This window comes from Mercenaria mercenaria, chromosome 16, assembly GCF_021730395.1.
Source record: "Mercenaria mercenaria strain notata chromosome 16, MADL_Memer_1, whole genome shotgun sequence".
Classification (NCBI taxonomy): Eukaryota; Metazoa; Mollusca; class Bivalvia; order Venerida; family Veneridae; genus Mercenaria; species Mercenaria mercenaria.
Genome location: NC_069376.1, coordinates 34,726,220 through 34,743,518, shown reverse-complemented (window position 1 = coordinate 34,743,518; position 17,299 = coordinate 34,726,220). Strand labels below are relative to the sequence as shown.

The 17,299-nt window shown below is 33.5% G+C and overlaps 2 protein-coding genes across 4 annotated transcripts; both read left to right on the top strand.

Moving 5' to 3' along the window:
* Positions 1-2,123: 2,123 nt before the first annotated feature.
* On the top strand, positions 2,124-8,634 carry LOC128549852 (uncharacterized). 3 transcript variants are annotated; one of them, XR_008367981.1, is made up of 5 exons: positions 2,124-2,270; positions 3,980-4,141; positions 6,402-6,721; positions 7,414-7,525; positions 7,931-8,634. XR_008367981.1 is itself a non-coding variant. In XM_053527531.1 (3 exons), exons 1-3 carry the CDS (start codon positions 6,508-6,510, stop codon positions 8,000-8,002), a joined length of 477 nt encoding a protein of 158 aa, XP_053383506.1. In that variant the 5' UTR covers positions 5,447-6,507; the 3' UTR covers positions 8,003-8,634. The 3 variants fall into 3 exon arrangements, 1 of the variants encoding a protein (XP_053383506.1); XR_008367980.1 differs by having other exon boundaries at positions 7,414-7,604; XM_053527531.1 differs by lacking the exons at positions 2,124-2,270; positions 3,980-4,141 and having other exon boundaries at positions 5,447-6,721; positions 7,414-7,604.
* Positions 8,635-13,588: 4,954 nt separating this feature from the next.
* Positions 13,589-14,358, top strand: LOC128549296 (uncharacterized). Its single transcript, XM_053525865.1, has 2 exons — positions 13,589-13,875; positions 14,048-14,358. The coding sequence occupies exons 1-2, from the start codon at positions 13,809-13,811 to the stop codon at positions 14,356-14,358; spliced, it is 378 nt and encodes a 125-aa protein (XP_053381840.1). The 5' UTR covers positions 13,589-13,808.
* Positions 14,359-17,299: the final 2,941 nt, after the last annotated feature.

The window sequence follows — 17,299 nt, the reverse complement described above, 5'->3', positions numbered from 1 at the left end:
GGTCAAATGTCAAGGTCAAAAATTGAGCTCAGAGTCATATTTCGTGTCCGAAACATACCTAAAATATTTGTTCAAGGTATTGACATCAATGTGGGCAAATAGGTAGTCTGTGATGAGCGTCATTTGGATAACAGTCAATGTCACAGCAAGGTCAACGTTTTCATATTATGTGTCCAGAGCATTATGTTAATAATCGTTCAAGGTATTGACTTCAAACTTGGCATATAGGTAAGGTGGCGATGACATGATGTGCAGAGCACATGAACTTGGTCGGTAGGCCAAAGGTCAGGGCCACAAATTGAGTTCAAATGTCAAATATGTCCATTCTATTATGTGTGCAGAGCACAACTTCAAACTATTAAAACTATTCATTTAAAACTTTGTATATTGGTAGGTGGTGATGAGGCGATTTGAGCAGTCATATTACTCCCCCGCCCTACACACACATAAACCATCTGCCCCTCCCCACCCCCAAATAAATAAATTAATTAATTAAATCACAAAGTTTCTTGTGTCTTAGTTTTCCGCCGCCTCCGCAACACAGAACACCTAAACCCCACCAACTGCCACATTACACCCTCTCCGATTTACACCCAAAATATTTTAATTTTACTTCCTCCTACTTTGTTGTAGAATGTGGGGCGTCTATTGTCCCGCTTTGTGGAGCTCTAGTTGTACTATATTTACTTTGCGTTCTGTTTTATCAATTTGAATTCATTATGTTCATCTATATACCACTTCAATAACTATAAGTAAAGGTTATAGATCATTTATTGAACTTCTAATGCAATTAAGTTTGCCGAAACGGAGAGCAGCGCAGTGAAGGCAAAACTTATTGCATTAGAAATTCAATAAGTGTATCTATAACCGACTTATAGTTAAAACGTGCCATTTCATTTTACTGACAGGTTAAAGAAACAAAAAACTCTCTCTGAAGTAAACTAAACCACGCCTTCTTCAGTCTCTTGGAATTCATTGGCTAGTCTTATCTTCACTCATGATGTAGAAGTACATGTTTACTACAACTTGATACTGTTACAAGGTCATTTTACACTGCGAAAAATATGTGCATATACGGGAGTGTACGGTCCCGTATATGTATAATATACGAATATCATATAAAAGGTATCTTTCCTGAAAGTATGATCAAAACCTACGCCTTAAACATACTTTTGGACCTTGACAATCCCTAACTTTGTATAATGACATAAACTGTTGAAACGTATTTATGCTAAGTATGAATGAACGGAACCATGTGAGAAAAACATGAATGTCCAAATAAAGAATACGGGATTCCCGTATATGGAATGTTCCATATATAGAAAAAATGTTTCCGTATACGCCCGTATATTAGAAGTATACGGAATGCGTACACTCCCGTATACGGAACCATTTTCCGCAGTGTTAGTGCTAACCCTTAGCAAAACAGTTGGAAGATTTTGATTTAGTTATTATAAATACATATTAGACGGCTCACTTATCACTTATCGAGTAGTTTGTAGAACACAAGATTAAATTCTTATTCAATAATAGCAGGTTTAACTCTTAATGATCTAACAGTAAAATTTAAGCAACTACATGTATAAATAAAACAAGGCAAAGTAAGTGCAACTGGTTTATTTTTAGACCAGTAGAGGTATTGACTTAGAGTGAAAGGTGCAGAAAGTTCAAACTTGAACTATGAAAGTGCAGCTTGCTTTAATTAAAATGAAGATAAAAAAATACAATTTGATATTTATATATTTGGTTCGTTTAATACATAGAGCTAGACACATTATTTCTTGTATGCAATCCCTGTTTTTGTAATTGCTCCGCCTCCTGTGAATGTGGGAAATCTATAGCAGGCGGAACAATGAATACTCATTAATTTTGAACTACTTCATGATTAAGTGGATCAAATTCTTCAGTTATGAAACAATATGGATATAAGTTGGTTACTTTTTTGAAAATCCCTCTCTTGGTCATTGGATAAAAACAAAGTTTGAACTATAACATCGTATTATCGGTGTAATTTACCCCCAAATCAGATCGTTTTACATATAAACGTGCTAGTTAAATCGCAATTTTATTAGCAATGGTATCTCCTTTAAATATCGTCATAGCTGACAGTTGTTATACTGGAGCATAGATATAATATTGTCACGTAAATGTTATACAAACAGATCAATATTGATTTGTGAGCACGTATTTATGAATCTTTGCAACAAGTGGTGAATAATGAGTTTAATTATAATATGTATTTGTCTGGATATCGAGCAAACATAAGTTTCGTAAGTAAATTAAATTTATTAACTTACAATACATAAAAAAAAGTAATGGCTGGAAACAGAAAAAAAACAACACTTAAATAACTTGTCAATTTTCGATAGACATTCTACTTTTTGTTTCATTTGGGAGGGAGTATATACGCAATTAATGCTTAAATAAACATCATTTTACATGAAAACTTCTAAGCCTCATTCTTGCTTTATTACAAACAATTGACATATCAAAACGAAAGCTAACTGGTATGAGGCAACACATTTTCGGTAGCTATTTAAAAAGAAAAGGAGAAACCATGCTTAAATGCGTTACATATTTGTGCCACTTTCATAATAAGCCAGTTACTTTTGAAGGGTTAATATTAGTCGAGTTTAAGGAGCTCGAGAATTATACAACAATTCAGCTTTGAGACAGAAAATTTCAGAATAAACAAAACAAAAGTTGCCTAATGACATGCGTGCCAGACTAATTGAACCATTTTATATAATGCTATCTTTCATACAAATGTTTCATGTTTGAAAAGGGGCATAATTTTGTAACTGTCAGTCGTAAATATGGAACTTGTCTCAGAATGACTATTTCATGATGTCGTAAACATGTAAAAAGTAAATAAGTATTTCACCAGAATTTCTATGTTGAAAAGGTTCGGGTTTAACTAAATTCTACACTGCTCTAAATGTTTTGCTCCGGACAAACAGAACAACCTTTAAGTTAACGGTATTATCACTAAATTACTGGACATTGCGACACACACAGATCAAACCTATCTTTTGACCGATTGACTGGGTAAAGGTAGTCATAAATCTGTGCTAATAATAGGAACTTCGTAATAGACATCGTAAACACACTGAGAATGTTCGTAAAACTAAGTGCATTTTATCGGCTTAGGTATAAGTAAGTTTAACTGAAAACGGAATACCACGTTTAAAAAAGCTAGTTTCTGTTTCATTACTGAGGAATTAAATACGCAATTAATGGTAATATCAATTTATCAAATAAGAAAACATCTAAACGTATTATTATTCCTTATTTGTATGTCGGGTGTGATGTAGATTAACCTACATATCGTTTATAACATAAAAAGGTGTACACATTTAACATTTTCTTAAAATGTTAAGCGTTACTCGAGGTGCAGCTTTAGAATTAGGAATACATTAAGACTATCTTATTTTATATGTCATACATAAATAATCCAATGAAATATATTTTAGTCATCTTCTAGTTTTAGTAATTTCACAAGTTGAACTCAATTGTAAAAAGTCACAAAAACATAATGGATATTTGTTTGTCTCAGCTTAATCTTTAGTTCAGGAATGCAAGATATCTGAACATTACGTGAAAAAACAAAAATAGAATTTTGATTTCATGTATTTGAAATTGTTTTTGGCAATGTTGAGCAGGTTTTTTCTCGGTGCAATGACACGTGCATAGGGTAGCGTCACACGTAAACTCGTAACGTCGCAAAGTTGAATAACACTTCGAGACTTAGATTTCTTTATAAAAGTTTACGATTTTTCGGTAATTTCAACGTGGTATCATAAATAGAGTTTTCTAAACGTGTACAAAGTTTGAGACTGGCTAAATATTGTAATTGTAAAGATATCGGCATAAATCTAAGTGTATATATAGAAGATATGTTAAGTTTATATTGTATTTCTTTAAAGATAAATTTAATTATTTTGCCAATATTTCAAACATAACCGACATACTATTGTAGATATTTGGAAAGGATATTTTTACCATTAGACGCATTTGGTCTTAATTACTTATCGACACATGAAGACAATTTAGAAGCGTTTTAACGTTGCAGGAAGTATGACGCTCGGCATAGGAAATCAAAAAAATGTAGTAGTACCTGTACTTTTGGGAATCTTGTTTGGTAAGTTGTGCTTTTACTTTTCATAAACAGGTATTCATGAGAAAGAATTTAATCAAAAGTGTTTTATCATGAATTAGGAATAACTGATTTTGACTATGACTCTAACGATATCGACTGCATTATTAAGTAAAACCTCAGACGATTCGTTATGTATTTTGAATTGAATAGCATCGATTCAACACTAAAAATAAATCACGGAATATTTCAGGTATCGAAAGAATGACATTTATTATTGCTATGGGCGTATCATTGTGTAGAAAAAAACTATAATCAAAATCTGTATTCGAAAGTGTGAATGTATAAGTAATACTTTGAATGTTTCATAAACAATCTACTTAATGCAACTCATCTTAATACAAATAAAACTAGAGCTATCACTGAATGTGCCCCACCCCCCTCGCACGCACTGACACAGTGCGAGGGGCGTTCAATATGTAATGTTACTCCGTATGTAGTTCCGTAACCACTGGTTACATTTAGATGCGTTTTTCGGCACATTATACATCAATTTATTGGGAACACAATGCAATATAAATTATAAAAATCGGCAGGTTCAAAGTAAAAATATAATCATTTTAGTTAGGTGTACTCAGGTATACTGGACCATAATTATAATTTAGGTTTGTCCTGATCATCTAGAGTCTCAGAAAAATAGAATAACTTGTAAAACCACAAAATTCTATCATTTTTCTATGAGGCACAGCAGTTTGTGATGCGTTTGCATTTGTTTTAAACTACCTATCACATTTTTAATTTTACAACACAACTAAAAAATCTAAACTCGAGGCTGATTCCATCTGGAATGTGTGTTGAAAGCGATTAATCAAAGTTGTAAGAACTAGTTTCGCAATCGAGAATTAAGATACTAGTATCAACTTAAAATACAATAATTTTTTAAACGATGATTGTCGCGCCTGACAATATTGCAGAGACTTATTGTACTCACCTTATCATTTTTTGAGTAAAAATATACACACTGAATTTAAAACTGTTATAAACTTTTTTATCTTAGTTTTCATATGTTTTTGTGAAAATCATAATTTGTTTTATCTGTTCAAACTGAAAATTGAACTATAGTTCTAGTTGTTGAATAGTAGAATCAAGGAATTGCTTATTACAATCTCAATATTTTGGACATAAAATTGTCTAGTATACCCGAGTACACCTCATTCAAATGATTATATTTTTACTTTGAATCTACCAATTTTTATAATTTATACAACATTGTGTTGCCAATAAATTGCTCTATAATGTGCCAAAACCGCATCTAAAAACAACAAACGGTTACGGAACTACATACGGAGTAACATTACCTATTGAACGCCCCTCGTACATTGCAATTTGACGCACACAAGATTGCATAAGTATGTGGACTGTATGTATATAGACTCAATGTATATAGTATAGTACCAAAAAATAATGTCCCATAACTCTGCAGAATATTTTTCTGAAAGAACCTGACATGCACCATGCACAAATACGTTTGGTACGTATCACTTGTGTTAAGTTTCATTAACTTGTGTGCAATGGTTCGGGAAATTAGGAATGCACAAGATTGCAGATGCAGACTAGCATAGTAACAAAACAAAACAAAGTCCCATAACTCTGCAGAATATTTATCTAAAAGAACGTCACATCAACCATGCACAACTAGTGATACTACTGATCACTTGTGTGAAGTTTCGTTACATTGTTTGCATGGGTTCAGGAGATAAGGCGCGCACAAGATTGCATATGCAGACTCAATGTATATGAAACAAAGTCCAAAAACTCTTTACATTTTTTTGAAAGAACTTAACATGCACCATGCACAACTACTGTTGTTACTGATCATTTGTGTGAAGATCATTAGGGGATGAGAACAGTTAGTGCGCACACGATTATGACAAGACGGATAGACAGACAACCTGAAACCAGTATACCCCCTCACAACTTCGTTATACAACAATGATGACAACCGTAAGACAATTGTACATACCAACTGCTCTCACAAACTTAGCTTTCATGATGTGATCCTCTTAGATCAAAACTCCACTTTAAACAAGTACCAATGTTTACAAAACATGAAAAGTCAAACAATCAATTTAGTTTATGTCGAAATACTGGTATGATAGGTAGTGCACCATTTCAATGTTTATTTTAATTATCTTTTTTTTTTCATATTGATCTAGCAAGCTTTAAGTAAAACGCATGGAAATTACATTTGTATAAATTAGTTTTCAATTTCAGCATTTCATAAATGTAACTTCTGTCTCCCCAGCATTTGCAGAGGGAAGGTTGACTCTTACCATGTTAAGTGATTTTGCTGACAAAGGAAGCATGAGATGTAACAGCAAGGTCGTGTTGATGTGTAATATTCAGTTGCAATGACATGGGAGATAGATAAAAAAGCAGCTGCTGAATGCACATATGATTCATGCGAGACTTATATAACTGGTGTGGGAAACTATGGGTTTTCCTTTGATACAAACAAGGGGATATTCAATATTACATTGGATCCAGTGACATTTGCTGTCAACGAGAGAATATTTAAGTGCGACGATGGATCTAATTTTGCTTATATCAATGCATTGGTAAAAGGTGAGTAGGCAACACAGACAAAAATGAATAGCTCATTGTTGCAGAGAATTGTGAACAGTATACATTTTTTAAGTATGCGGTTAAAAATTAGAAATGAAAGTGTATGACTCGAAATGAAAATCAAAATTTCAAAACAAAAAGAAATGTACAATTAAATATCAGTAACGATACACTGATATTGTAACAGTTGTTCATAATTTGCATATATTATAGACGTCTATACTAATTATATTTCACAAAGTGAAATATGGTAAAGGAAAACAACTCCAACGCACTGTTATACTATTTCTTTTCTTGTGGATGTGCAGTTACAGAACACAGTTCTATCCCAATCCTGACTCTTTTGAGTTCATTACTATTTGTAACACGTCGGAAGAAAGAATGTTTTGTTACATGTATGAGATAGATCTATCACTGTAACTCTAAAGGCGGCAAGAAGATGATAGAATAGATGATAGTATTTTAAGCGGTTGATGTTTTGCATGCATGAGATGCATCAATCGTGTAAAGAATTGTCATCATCCGTTTGAAAACGTGGGAAGATTAAAAGAGAGAGACAGGGAGAGAGAGAGACAGACAGAGACAGACAGAGAAACAGACAGATATAGAGAGAGGGGGTTGAAATTAAACATATACCGATATTGTCTTAAAATAAATATTGAAAACATAAATATCCTTTTTATTTTTCATAGTTGTACCTGATAACAGTGCTACTACTATCACATCTTCGAAAGGTTCGTCCTTTACTGAAATTAAAGCGAGGACAGGCTGCCTTCATCCGAGTTCAAGTGTAACGTTTGAATGGTATTATTTCTATATAGCACTACACGGCCAGAGCACCAGGAGCTATAAAGCCATTTTAAACGTATTAAGGTTTTTGAAAGTATGAGACATATAGACACTGTATGCTTTCTTAGTTAGGAAGTTAACTGCTGACGTAGCCGGATATTAGATTCAAAGTTTTTAAACAAGCAAATTACTATAAATATTTAGAATATATCTGTATTAAAAGTATCTGGTACTTTAACCCAAGTACAAATATACTAAAATGATTCTAATTTTGATAAATCGCTTTTAGTGATATTGTATTTTATGAATATTGTTAGATTTTGGAGCTGTACATATGTTCAACTGTTTCATACTTCTTTTATTTGATAGTGTATCATAGAAAGTTGATATGCTTACATGTATGTATTTTTTCGATTACAGGAAAGGACGACGTTGAAACTAGTACTGTTCATCCTGTTCGCGTTTCAAGTCGAGCTGAAAAGGCTAAATTGAACATAGAAATCAATTTTGTGTCTCTTTTCGTGACATTCTGTTTAATTACGAGCTGTGATGGGTCAATTCTATGTCGCTAATACTGTGTACAAGTGCTCTTAAATGCTCTACGGAGCAAATCAAGGAACAAACATGGACGTATTCGAATCTGTGATAATGCGACTGCATTTTGTCTATTTACCACATTTTGCCTGTTACTTTTATCTAAATTAACTACTTTAAATACATTCAATATTATCCTAAAGATCACATGGAACAGAAACCATTTGACTCTTACAGACCACGAGTTGCATGTACATATATTTCTGTATTTATATGTGCTTTTCGTTTAGTGTTTTATTCGTGTTTTTCCGTCCTGATATTTGTTGTATAAAAGGCGCGTTAATTGATGCGATATGAATAACTGTACATATAATTTGGTAATTTATCTGTTATAACAGCTTTACAGAATACTGAAAAAATGCTGTTCTGTAACTGACGTATCGCTCCAACGGAATCAGATTATACTGTTATCAAATATGTAAATGATTAACCAGCAATAAAATAAACTCAAATACATAGATAATGAACAGTTCGAGTGTTGTATAAATCTATCGTCTAGAGACTCTTTCTTACTATTGTTACTATTTTGGTTAACGGTAGAATAAATTACTTTGTTTTATCGATATAATGTGTTTGTTTTCTACTCGAGCTGACTTATCCGGCCTGACATTTTAGTTTGTTTATATTTCATAAATGTATGGTTGCATTATTAATGTTTTATGTTGCTAGACATAATTTGTGTGAGAAAATTGTTCTCCATTAAATAATATACCCGTCTTTAAGTTTTCGCCATTGGAGAGTTTCACTGTGCAAACGTTAATCACTGAATATTCCATGTTATTCGTGTTGAATGAATACCTTTGTGTCTCTCTCGGCGTCTTGCGTCTTGGTGTCTCCCTTTTTACACACTTGGACATCTTTGGTCCAATGGTCGGACTACATAATAAACAAGAGCTCCGCCAAGCGGGGCAATATACGTCCGAAAGGTTATATCAGAGGAGGATGGAAGCAAAATTTAAAGAAAAAGGAAATAAAATAATCCTAAATCACAACAAAATTCCTTTCTAGGTATAGATATGTCAAAATACATCTAAAAATGAGAGGTACAAGCCATGTTGTACCAAAGAAAAGTGGTCTCGGCCTTTCCCAGCTGCCAATAGTAAAAAGCTACAAAAAGCAATTTATTGTAAAAACGAATGGAAGTAATTCTTTTGAAAAATTGAAAGTCAACAAAAAAGGATCTGTGAAATAAAAGATATATTTTAAGTTATGCTTTGGACACGAAATATGATGGGCAGATTTGACTTTGCTGTGACCTTGACCTTTGATCTACTACCTGGTTCATGCACTCTGCACATTGGCACATCACTACCTACATACATCTGAAGTTTTAAGTTAATACCTTGAATGTTTTTGAAGACAAGCAATTTAACAATTATAACAAATGTTACATTCTATGTTGCCACATCATCAGGCGATTATGCTTGAGCTTCAACTAACCGAGCAACAACTACATAGTAAGCTGACTAAGATTTCAAACGACTAAAACGGTGTTGCAGTGTTTTTAATACGTTATAGAAGAAAGGAGAGTTCGAGAGACCGAGTTTAGACTTTATATATAAATATGTTACATTATCCAGTTTTAATACGAAGCTGTAATTGGTGTACTTGCTTTTTCTAGAAATACACATTAACCTGAAACATAGGGTACTAGTAGTAGAAATATATGATAACGAGGCTCTGCGTAAATATTGAATTTACACAATCTCGTTCAAATACTTTGAGCAAAAGATTGCAACGCTTTATTAAAACTTAAATGTGCATGTAAATCATAAAAGAGGAAACTTACCAAGTTTCATATAAATTCATCACATTGTCTGAGTTGGTCGCTTTAAACTTATTTACACAGCCTAAAGAAAATATTCCTTATTCAATTGGCATTACGAATCTCCCGATGCTGTTTTGGCATGTAATGTAAAGGTTATTTTATTACACACTGATTAATAGGAATAAAAATTATACAAACACGGACGTTATATTGTATACACAAATCAATTTACAAATATCTTAACAAGGACAAAAAGTGCCGAATTTGTAAGATTAATGTATGGAATAGGACTGTAAATATGAAAATATTTTAGAACAGTCACTATGGTTTTAATCAAAGTTTTTGCAAACATTTGCAAGTGCATTATATGGTATGCTATATGCATAAAGGCAGGTACGTCTTTTTTCAGAAATATAGGTAATATTATTTTCTAACTTATTTCAACGAGAATGCATGACATCTCAAGTTTATTTCCTTTTAAACAGAATGTAACAGAAAAGATAAGTGTCTCAGCATTGTGGATAAGACTTTGTCTGAAGATGCTTTTTCATAGTTTAACGTGACAACTACACAATTATACATCATACGGTGACTTTCTAGCTGTAAATAATGGAGGGAAACCCAAGACCTCTCTCTCTCCCCCCCCCCCCCCCCCCCCGCCAACCCCCGCCCTAACCCATTCCCTGGCAATGATTTTCAGAACCTCCGACCTTCCGTAAGCCAGATGGATAAGGTTCTCACATGAACGTTTTCTACATCAAAAGCATAGCGGTGAGGTACAAGTGCTTTGACGTCAGTGACATTAACCACTCGGTCATGGAGGCCCTTTATGCATTAAATTGTGTATATCTTGTGTAAGGAACTAATGTATACAAGACCATCAAGCATTCACTTTGAGTAATTTAATATTTTTGAAGATTTTTATGTATTTATACTGATCTTGATTGTTTTCTTATGTTCAAATTTGTGTGCAATATCAATAAAGAAGAACAGTCAAGCAGTTCGAATTTGGTACGGGCTGGAAGGGAGCAGGTTGACCATATCTGCAGAGCCTGATAACATTGATACCAAAAGATAGTAGTTTGTTGTTCTATGAAAAACATATGTCCTGATCTTTTTACGTAAACATTGATTTCTGAAGCTTAAGTATTTAAATTTATATTGTATTTACGGTTTGAAAATTCATTTGATATATAATTCCTGCCTTTTCAAAATGAATTTGTATCGTGATATTTTTTAATGAAACATTGCTTACGGTTTTAATTCAAATCATTTTTATTCAATCAGGGGTGTTCTCTCAGAGCGTAAAATTGAACCCTGAAATAGCAGACGTTATTGAAAATGGAAGTGTTACACTAACATGTTCCTATGATAGTACAGAAGAAGTCACAAGCTCAAGATGGATTTATTCTTCTTCATCTACAAATCCTGTCACTGTCCAGGTTGAAGGCATGTGCATTGCAGCTGGTTATTTAAACAACACGAATCTGTATTCATGGAAATGTCATGGAAACAACTCATTTTCTTTAACAATGAAGAACGTTAGACGTCAGAATCATGGGGCTGTCGGCAAACAAATATTGCGAGCAATACTGTATCAATCTACGTGAAAGGTTTGTGTTCATGTTTTAGCACTATCTATGTCTTTCACTATCCATGCACTTTTGCGAATATATCTTTTATGTTCACATCCGTGCCTGCACACATTAAGGACCTACTTTCTTAGGACACGGCTGTTAACTTTGGGTCTTGTCCTAGTTGCTCCTTTTTGTCAATGTGTACAGGTAATCTTGTGATCGTGTTTCAGGAACTACCTTTATATACCTCTACACGCTTACTCTAAACGATATATGTTTATCAAAATTTTTAAAAGCGGAACCCAAAAGCCGATAGCATTTGGCCTGTGAAAATAATGTTTCCTAATTCGAATGCCGAACCAATACATAATATACAATATATGAAAATAATAATGTAGTCTATGTGTTTCGTTTACTAGCCTTTGGACTGCAAGACAGAAATACTGAAGAACATATCTTTCAAAATATTTAACACCCAATTAACAAGTGTTTAGAACTATATCGATCTTTTATCTTTTAAATTAGATGAATTAAAGCAATCGTGATATATTTCGTTTTGTTTATACGTCCAATATTTGACCTAATTTAGGGGCATCGGTTATGACTTTATTTGTCATTGAAATGCCGTTTTCAGTGATAAATATCAAGACATTGACTAATATTTAGGTTGCTAAATAAAAACTGTTGTAAATGCAGATATAATACTAGAAAGCCATTCAAACAGCAAATACGCTCAGTTTGTTATTTAGCAAAAATATATAAGATAATATTCATGTAGAAAGTGTTTTATCTCATTTGACTATAGTGATAAACATTTATACCTCTTTGCCGTTCTTAAAGTTTATGTAAGTTCAAACAATAAGAATGAGAAGTTCAAAGTAGACTTGTCCAAAATAGATTGCTGGGTCGATCGTTACTTGTACATATTAGCATGGATTGTTTGAAATGCTATTCAATAGCATTTAATTTCTTGCTTTATATGTCACTGACAGTACCAGTTAATAAAGCTGAAATTACTATACCTAAGAGAACACATACATGGTCCGAAAACACGATTGGAACATACATATGCACGACATCCCCAGCAAGACCGGCGGCAAAAGTCACATGGTTCCTTGATAAAGGTGCAGATCAGTTGAACAGAATACAAATTTTAAAAAATGCGACACAATCAAACACAACCAATAATGAAGGGCTGATGTACACAACGGGAACGCTAATTTATGTACCAAAAAGAGAAGTGAATGGGTAGTTTTTGTACTGCATTGCAAACAACCTTCCTAATCAAAAGGTGAACATTACTCGTACGTGGAAATATGTGACATATGTGAACTTTTGTTTGCTATGTTATTTGACATTTTGTAATTATAAACCGGATGTGTATGTCATGTTTCGTATTATTAATGTTCTTAAATGTAATCTTTCAGATTCACCTGACAGCCCACCCGAAATTCAAGGTTTTCAAAACGACAGCATTTACGGAGTGATAGAGAACACTGTGAAACAATTGTCTTGTTCTGTAAGTGGTGGTAATCCATTAGCAACAATTAGCTGGAAATGCTTTAACGAAACATGGAAAATCCCGTCAGAAGGTAAAACCGTCACAGGTGAAGTAACATGGAACGCCTCTAGAAATCAGAATGGTTCGTGCATATGCAGGTCAACGCATATCGAGTCTGGAAGTGAGATTGCAGTCGTAAATGTGGACGTATTGTGTATGTTAGTTTACAGTACTATGAAAGCACTTAAAAATATTCGTCGTTGAATTTAAAATAAATTCAAAAATGACATAACATGGATAATGCGTTTATGTATAAACACTAACAGCCGCTAATATTATCTGATAATTTAATTTAATGCAGATCCACCGTCAAAAAACAGACAAATATCAAACAGACACACACACTCGCATACAAAGCCAACATACGATGACAAAACGAACAAACAAAGGAACACAGTAGGGCACCGCCTAGGAACGGTCAGTGGCAAAAACATCACTGGGGAGCTTAAACCGGTTTATGGTGCGCAATCAACCTCACTCTTACCCCCACCATGTTCCAAAGACACGGGACAATGTAAATAAAAGTAATCCCCTCCAGGTGAATCTCTAAAACACGTAATGGAAACAAGAGAGTGAAGACCAACTATAGAAGTAAACAATGTCACCGTTCCTTCATCTGAAAACATCACAATCATCAGAGACAATACCTTTCTTATTAGATGTGACAGTTCAAGTAATCCAACTCCGAGCTTACAATGGACAGTGCCTGATGGAACAATTAATCCTGGAAAAACAATTAATATTGCTAACGTACAGACAAGTAATGAAGGGAGCTATCATTGCACGGCGAAAAACGCAATGAATCCTTCTAGTGGTGATATTGTTTCTAGTATTAATGTCGCCTTTGTGAGCATGAAAGTGTTATGTAAGTTCTATTTACTTTTTATTGATCATATCACAGTAACAATTACAGAGTCGTTTCAAAACACGTCGTCATATAAATGTTTAAATCCGTACATGTTAAGACTTTTGTAAATTGAATACATCTGTAGATTGATACACATACGTTTTGAAGATTTGATGTTTTTACATTTCAGATCCACCGGCAACCCCAATATTTCGATATGAGAACCTCAGCGGTCCTCTTATTGGTAACATGTCTATGAATATGGTTCTTGGTGATACCTTTACTGTAGCATGTATTTCAAACGGGGAACCTGAGCCTAACTTTAAGTGGAGTAACCAGAAAATGAAAGGTCAGATATTGACAGTTACGTCGTTGTCGCGTGATTTGGCAAGAACATGTACATCAACAAATGTAATGAAGGAATCTGTTGGAGAAAGCCGGGAAGGACAGACAAAAGCAACACTTTCAGTATTTGTACTACGTATGAATTTTCACTTGTAATAATGCAGTCTGTAATGCAGCTAATTTGTTTTATATGTATTGGTCCAATCAAGTTCTAATGCAGTATATATAGAAGTCTTCCATTTGTCTAGAGGTGCCTTAACATTTTTGCATAATCATACGACATTTTAACAATAATAGAATATCTATCTACAATAAAGCGGCCTTAAAACATGTAGACTTTGGTTAATGACGTTTTAATAATTTCTGTGTTTCTTGCCGAGTAGAGACATTCTAGTTGTTAGAAAACACATTAACACGCTTCAAAATATTTAAAGTATGCATAAAGTCTGTAGTTGTTTACTTTATTACATGGACATACCACAGTACAGATAGAGAATGTAACATAACCTTTGCAGTTTGAGCGACAATAATGTTATTAATATTTTCCATCGAATGAATACATTGAAATTTCAGTCCCGCCCAGCGCACCGAAAATACAGTTTTACTACGACGTCAGTATATTTCAATGTAACAAACAAAATAAACGTCATAGAACACAGTTCTTTGACTTTATCGTGTGACGCATTAAGCAAACCGAGATCATCATTTTCTTGGTATGGTCCATTGACATCAACATCTTCAGTGCTAAATCTTCCTAACACTAAAAGAGAACAGACTGGAAACTACAGTTGTCATGCATTTAATACAATGAAACGAAGCTATGGCAGCACGGAAAGAGGGGAAAATAATACGAGCGTGTACATAAATATATTATGTAAGTATACAGTGCCACCTCGTTTCTAACACAATCTAGTTATGGGGATGACTTAATGTCAAGAAAAATACGTGAAATCTTTCAGGTGTCTTCTTTTATCAAGATAATTTATTTGTACACGTATTGCATCACATGTAATCGCTTTGCTGTAAAACTGTATTGCAAGAAAACACTTGTAAAAAGTCGCAGTGTTGTAAACAGCAAAATGTTTTTTTTTTCTCACTTTTTTGAAATTATTTGAACATTTTGACGATTTGAAGTTCGAATTTAAGTTGATAATAAATATACTCCGAATGCAACATATTCTTTTTAAGTAGACCATAATAAAACAAATTCATGAATGATCTTATCATAAAGGTGGTCTTAATATTAGCTGCATATCTTAATGCGAGGTGCATTTATTTTTGACGTGTAAATAAAAAAGTGGAAAACAACAGGTCGCCCAACACGACATAAACGAAAATGTTGCAGGCTCGGTTTGATGGAGCCTGTTCATGGACGGTAGTGGAAGTGCAAGCTACCGTCCACGCCCTCTAGCCCCGGGTTAAGCAGAACTCAACAAGAACAATAACGGAGACATGTTTACTGTTTCAAAATGGCAGCAGTATATTTTCAGATAATCCGGATATTGGCATTCTTCACAATCAAACCGTTATTGAGGGTGCTTCTCTGAATATAACTTGCCCAGTTATTCACGGTAATCCTAGCGTTCTGACAGTTCAGTGGAAAAGGGGTAAAGACAACAGATTATGGCATAAACAGCACTTAGTTATTCAGACAGTTGTACGTAATGACTCGATGATGTACAGTGTATAGTAAACAATACAATGGAACCAACTGTAGGGGATGTTACAGACGGACGAAAAAGCAAACATTTTTACCTCGATGTGTTATGTACGTAATCTGTTCTTCTGATATCACACTTGTTTTAATTTTATTTGCCTTTTACACTTTACTTTATAATGTTTAGTGATCATGAGGTTTGAAAGTAAAATGTTTGCGTACCTCACAAGAAATAGCGTGACAACGGATTAACCTTGACATATACGATAAAATAGTGATTGTGTATTGATCAATTGATGTTTTAAAAAAAGAGAAGTGGAAAACCACAGGACGTCCAACACGACATAAACGAAAATGTTGCAGGTTCGGTTTGACAGTAGATAACTTTAAGGAATATTATAGGAGTATATTCCGCCATTATAGTTCGTTATATGGAAGCTAGCGGTTATTTTTTGTCTTATAATTCGTTTTACAGACACAACAAGCGGCTTATTACAACCAAGCTTATTGCATATTAAAATGTAGAGTGCAACAAGGACGAGAATAATGAAAGCTGTCGAAAAGAAACTAAACAAATTTCAGGTATTGTTTGATTTCAAATGGTGAAATATGTTGTCGAGTTTTAATTCGCGATGATTCTCTCGTCTTGCATTTTCTTTTCATGGTGATTAAATTAAGTAAATTAATGCTATCTTTTCAATCTGTAGTACCAGATTTAATGAAAGAATTGGAAACCAACGTACACTGCCGTGGTAATGTCTTTCAATGTTTTATTTCATTTTGGCTAGGAATTTAGAAATACAACAAATATAATTATATTGTAAAAGCATGGTGAAATGTACATTGTAAAAGCAGTTTAGATACTGTTAAGCACGTGCTTATAGGGCGTATTGGATGTTGTGCACATCAATACCGTTCATGAACAGACTTTAAACCACTTCCATAGGATCTTCTTATAGCTGTTATTAATCAATGGCCAGAAATTCAGAATCTCTGTTTAACTATAAATTATTTCCAAGTATTCTCTTGCAATATTATTAGTATTTTGATTTAAGAATTATTAAAGAATTCTGAAACAGTGTATGAGGACATCTTTAAAGTATCAACATAAATTTAGTTATTAGATTAGTAAGGAATAATTCATGAAACAGTTTAGCTTTGTAATAGGATTAAAACTCCAACTGATTTAAAATGTTCACTACTAAAAGAAACATAAGCGTTTAAGTAGATTATTTAGTAACTGTTTGTAAAAATATTTTTTCTTCAACTTCTAATGAACAATTGATGCTGAAGTAGGTCTGAAATTGCAAACATATCTTAAATAACTTATGAAATTGTTCACAAAACCGATTTATAGTTTGAACATAAAAACAAATCATATCCTGCAAAATAAAACTACAGTAACTGTACTTTTGCAAATGATATGCAAAAGCATATTCA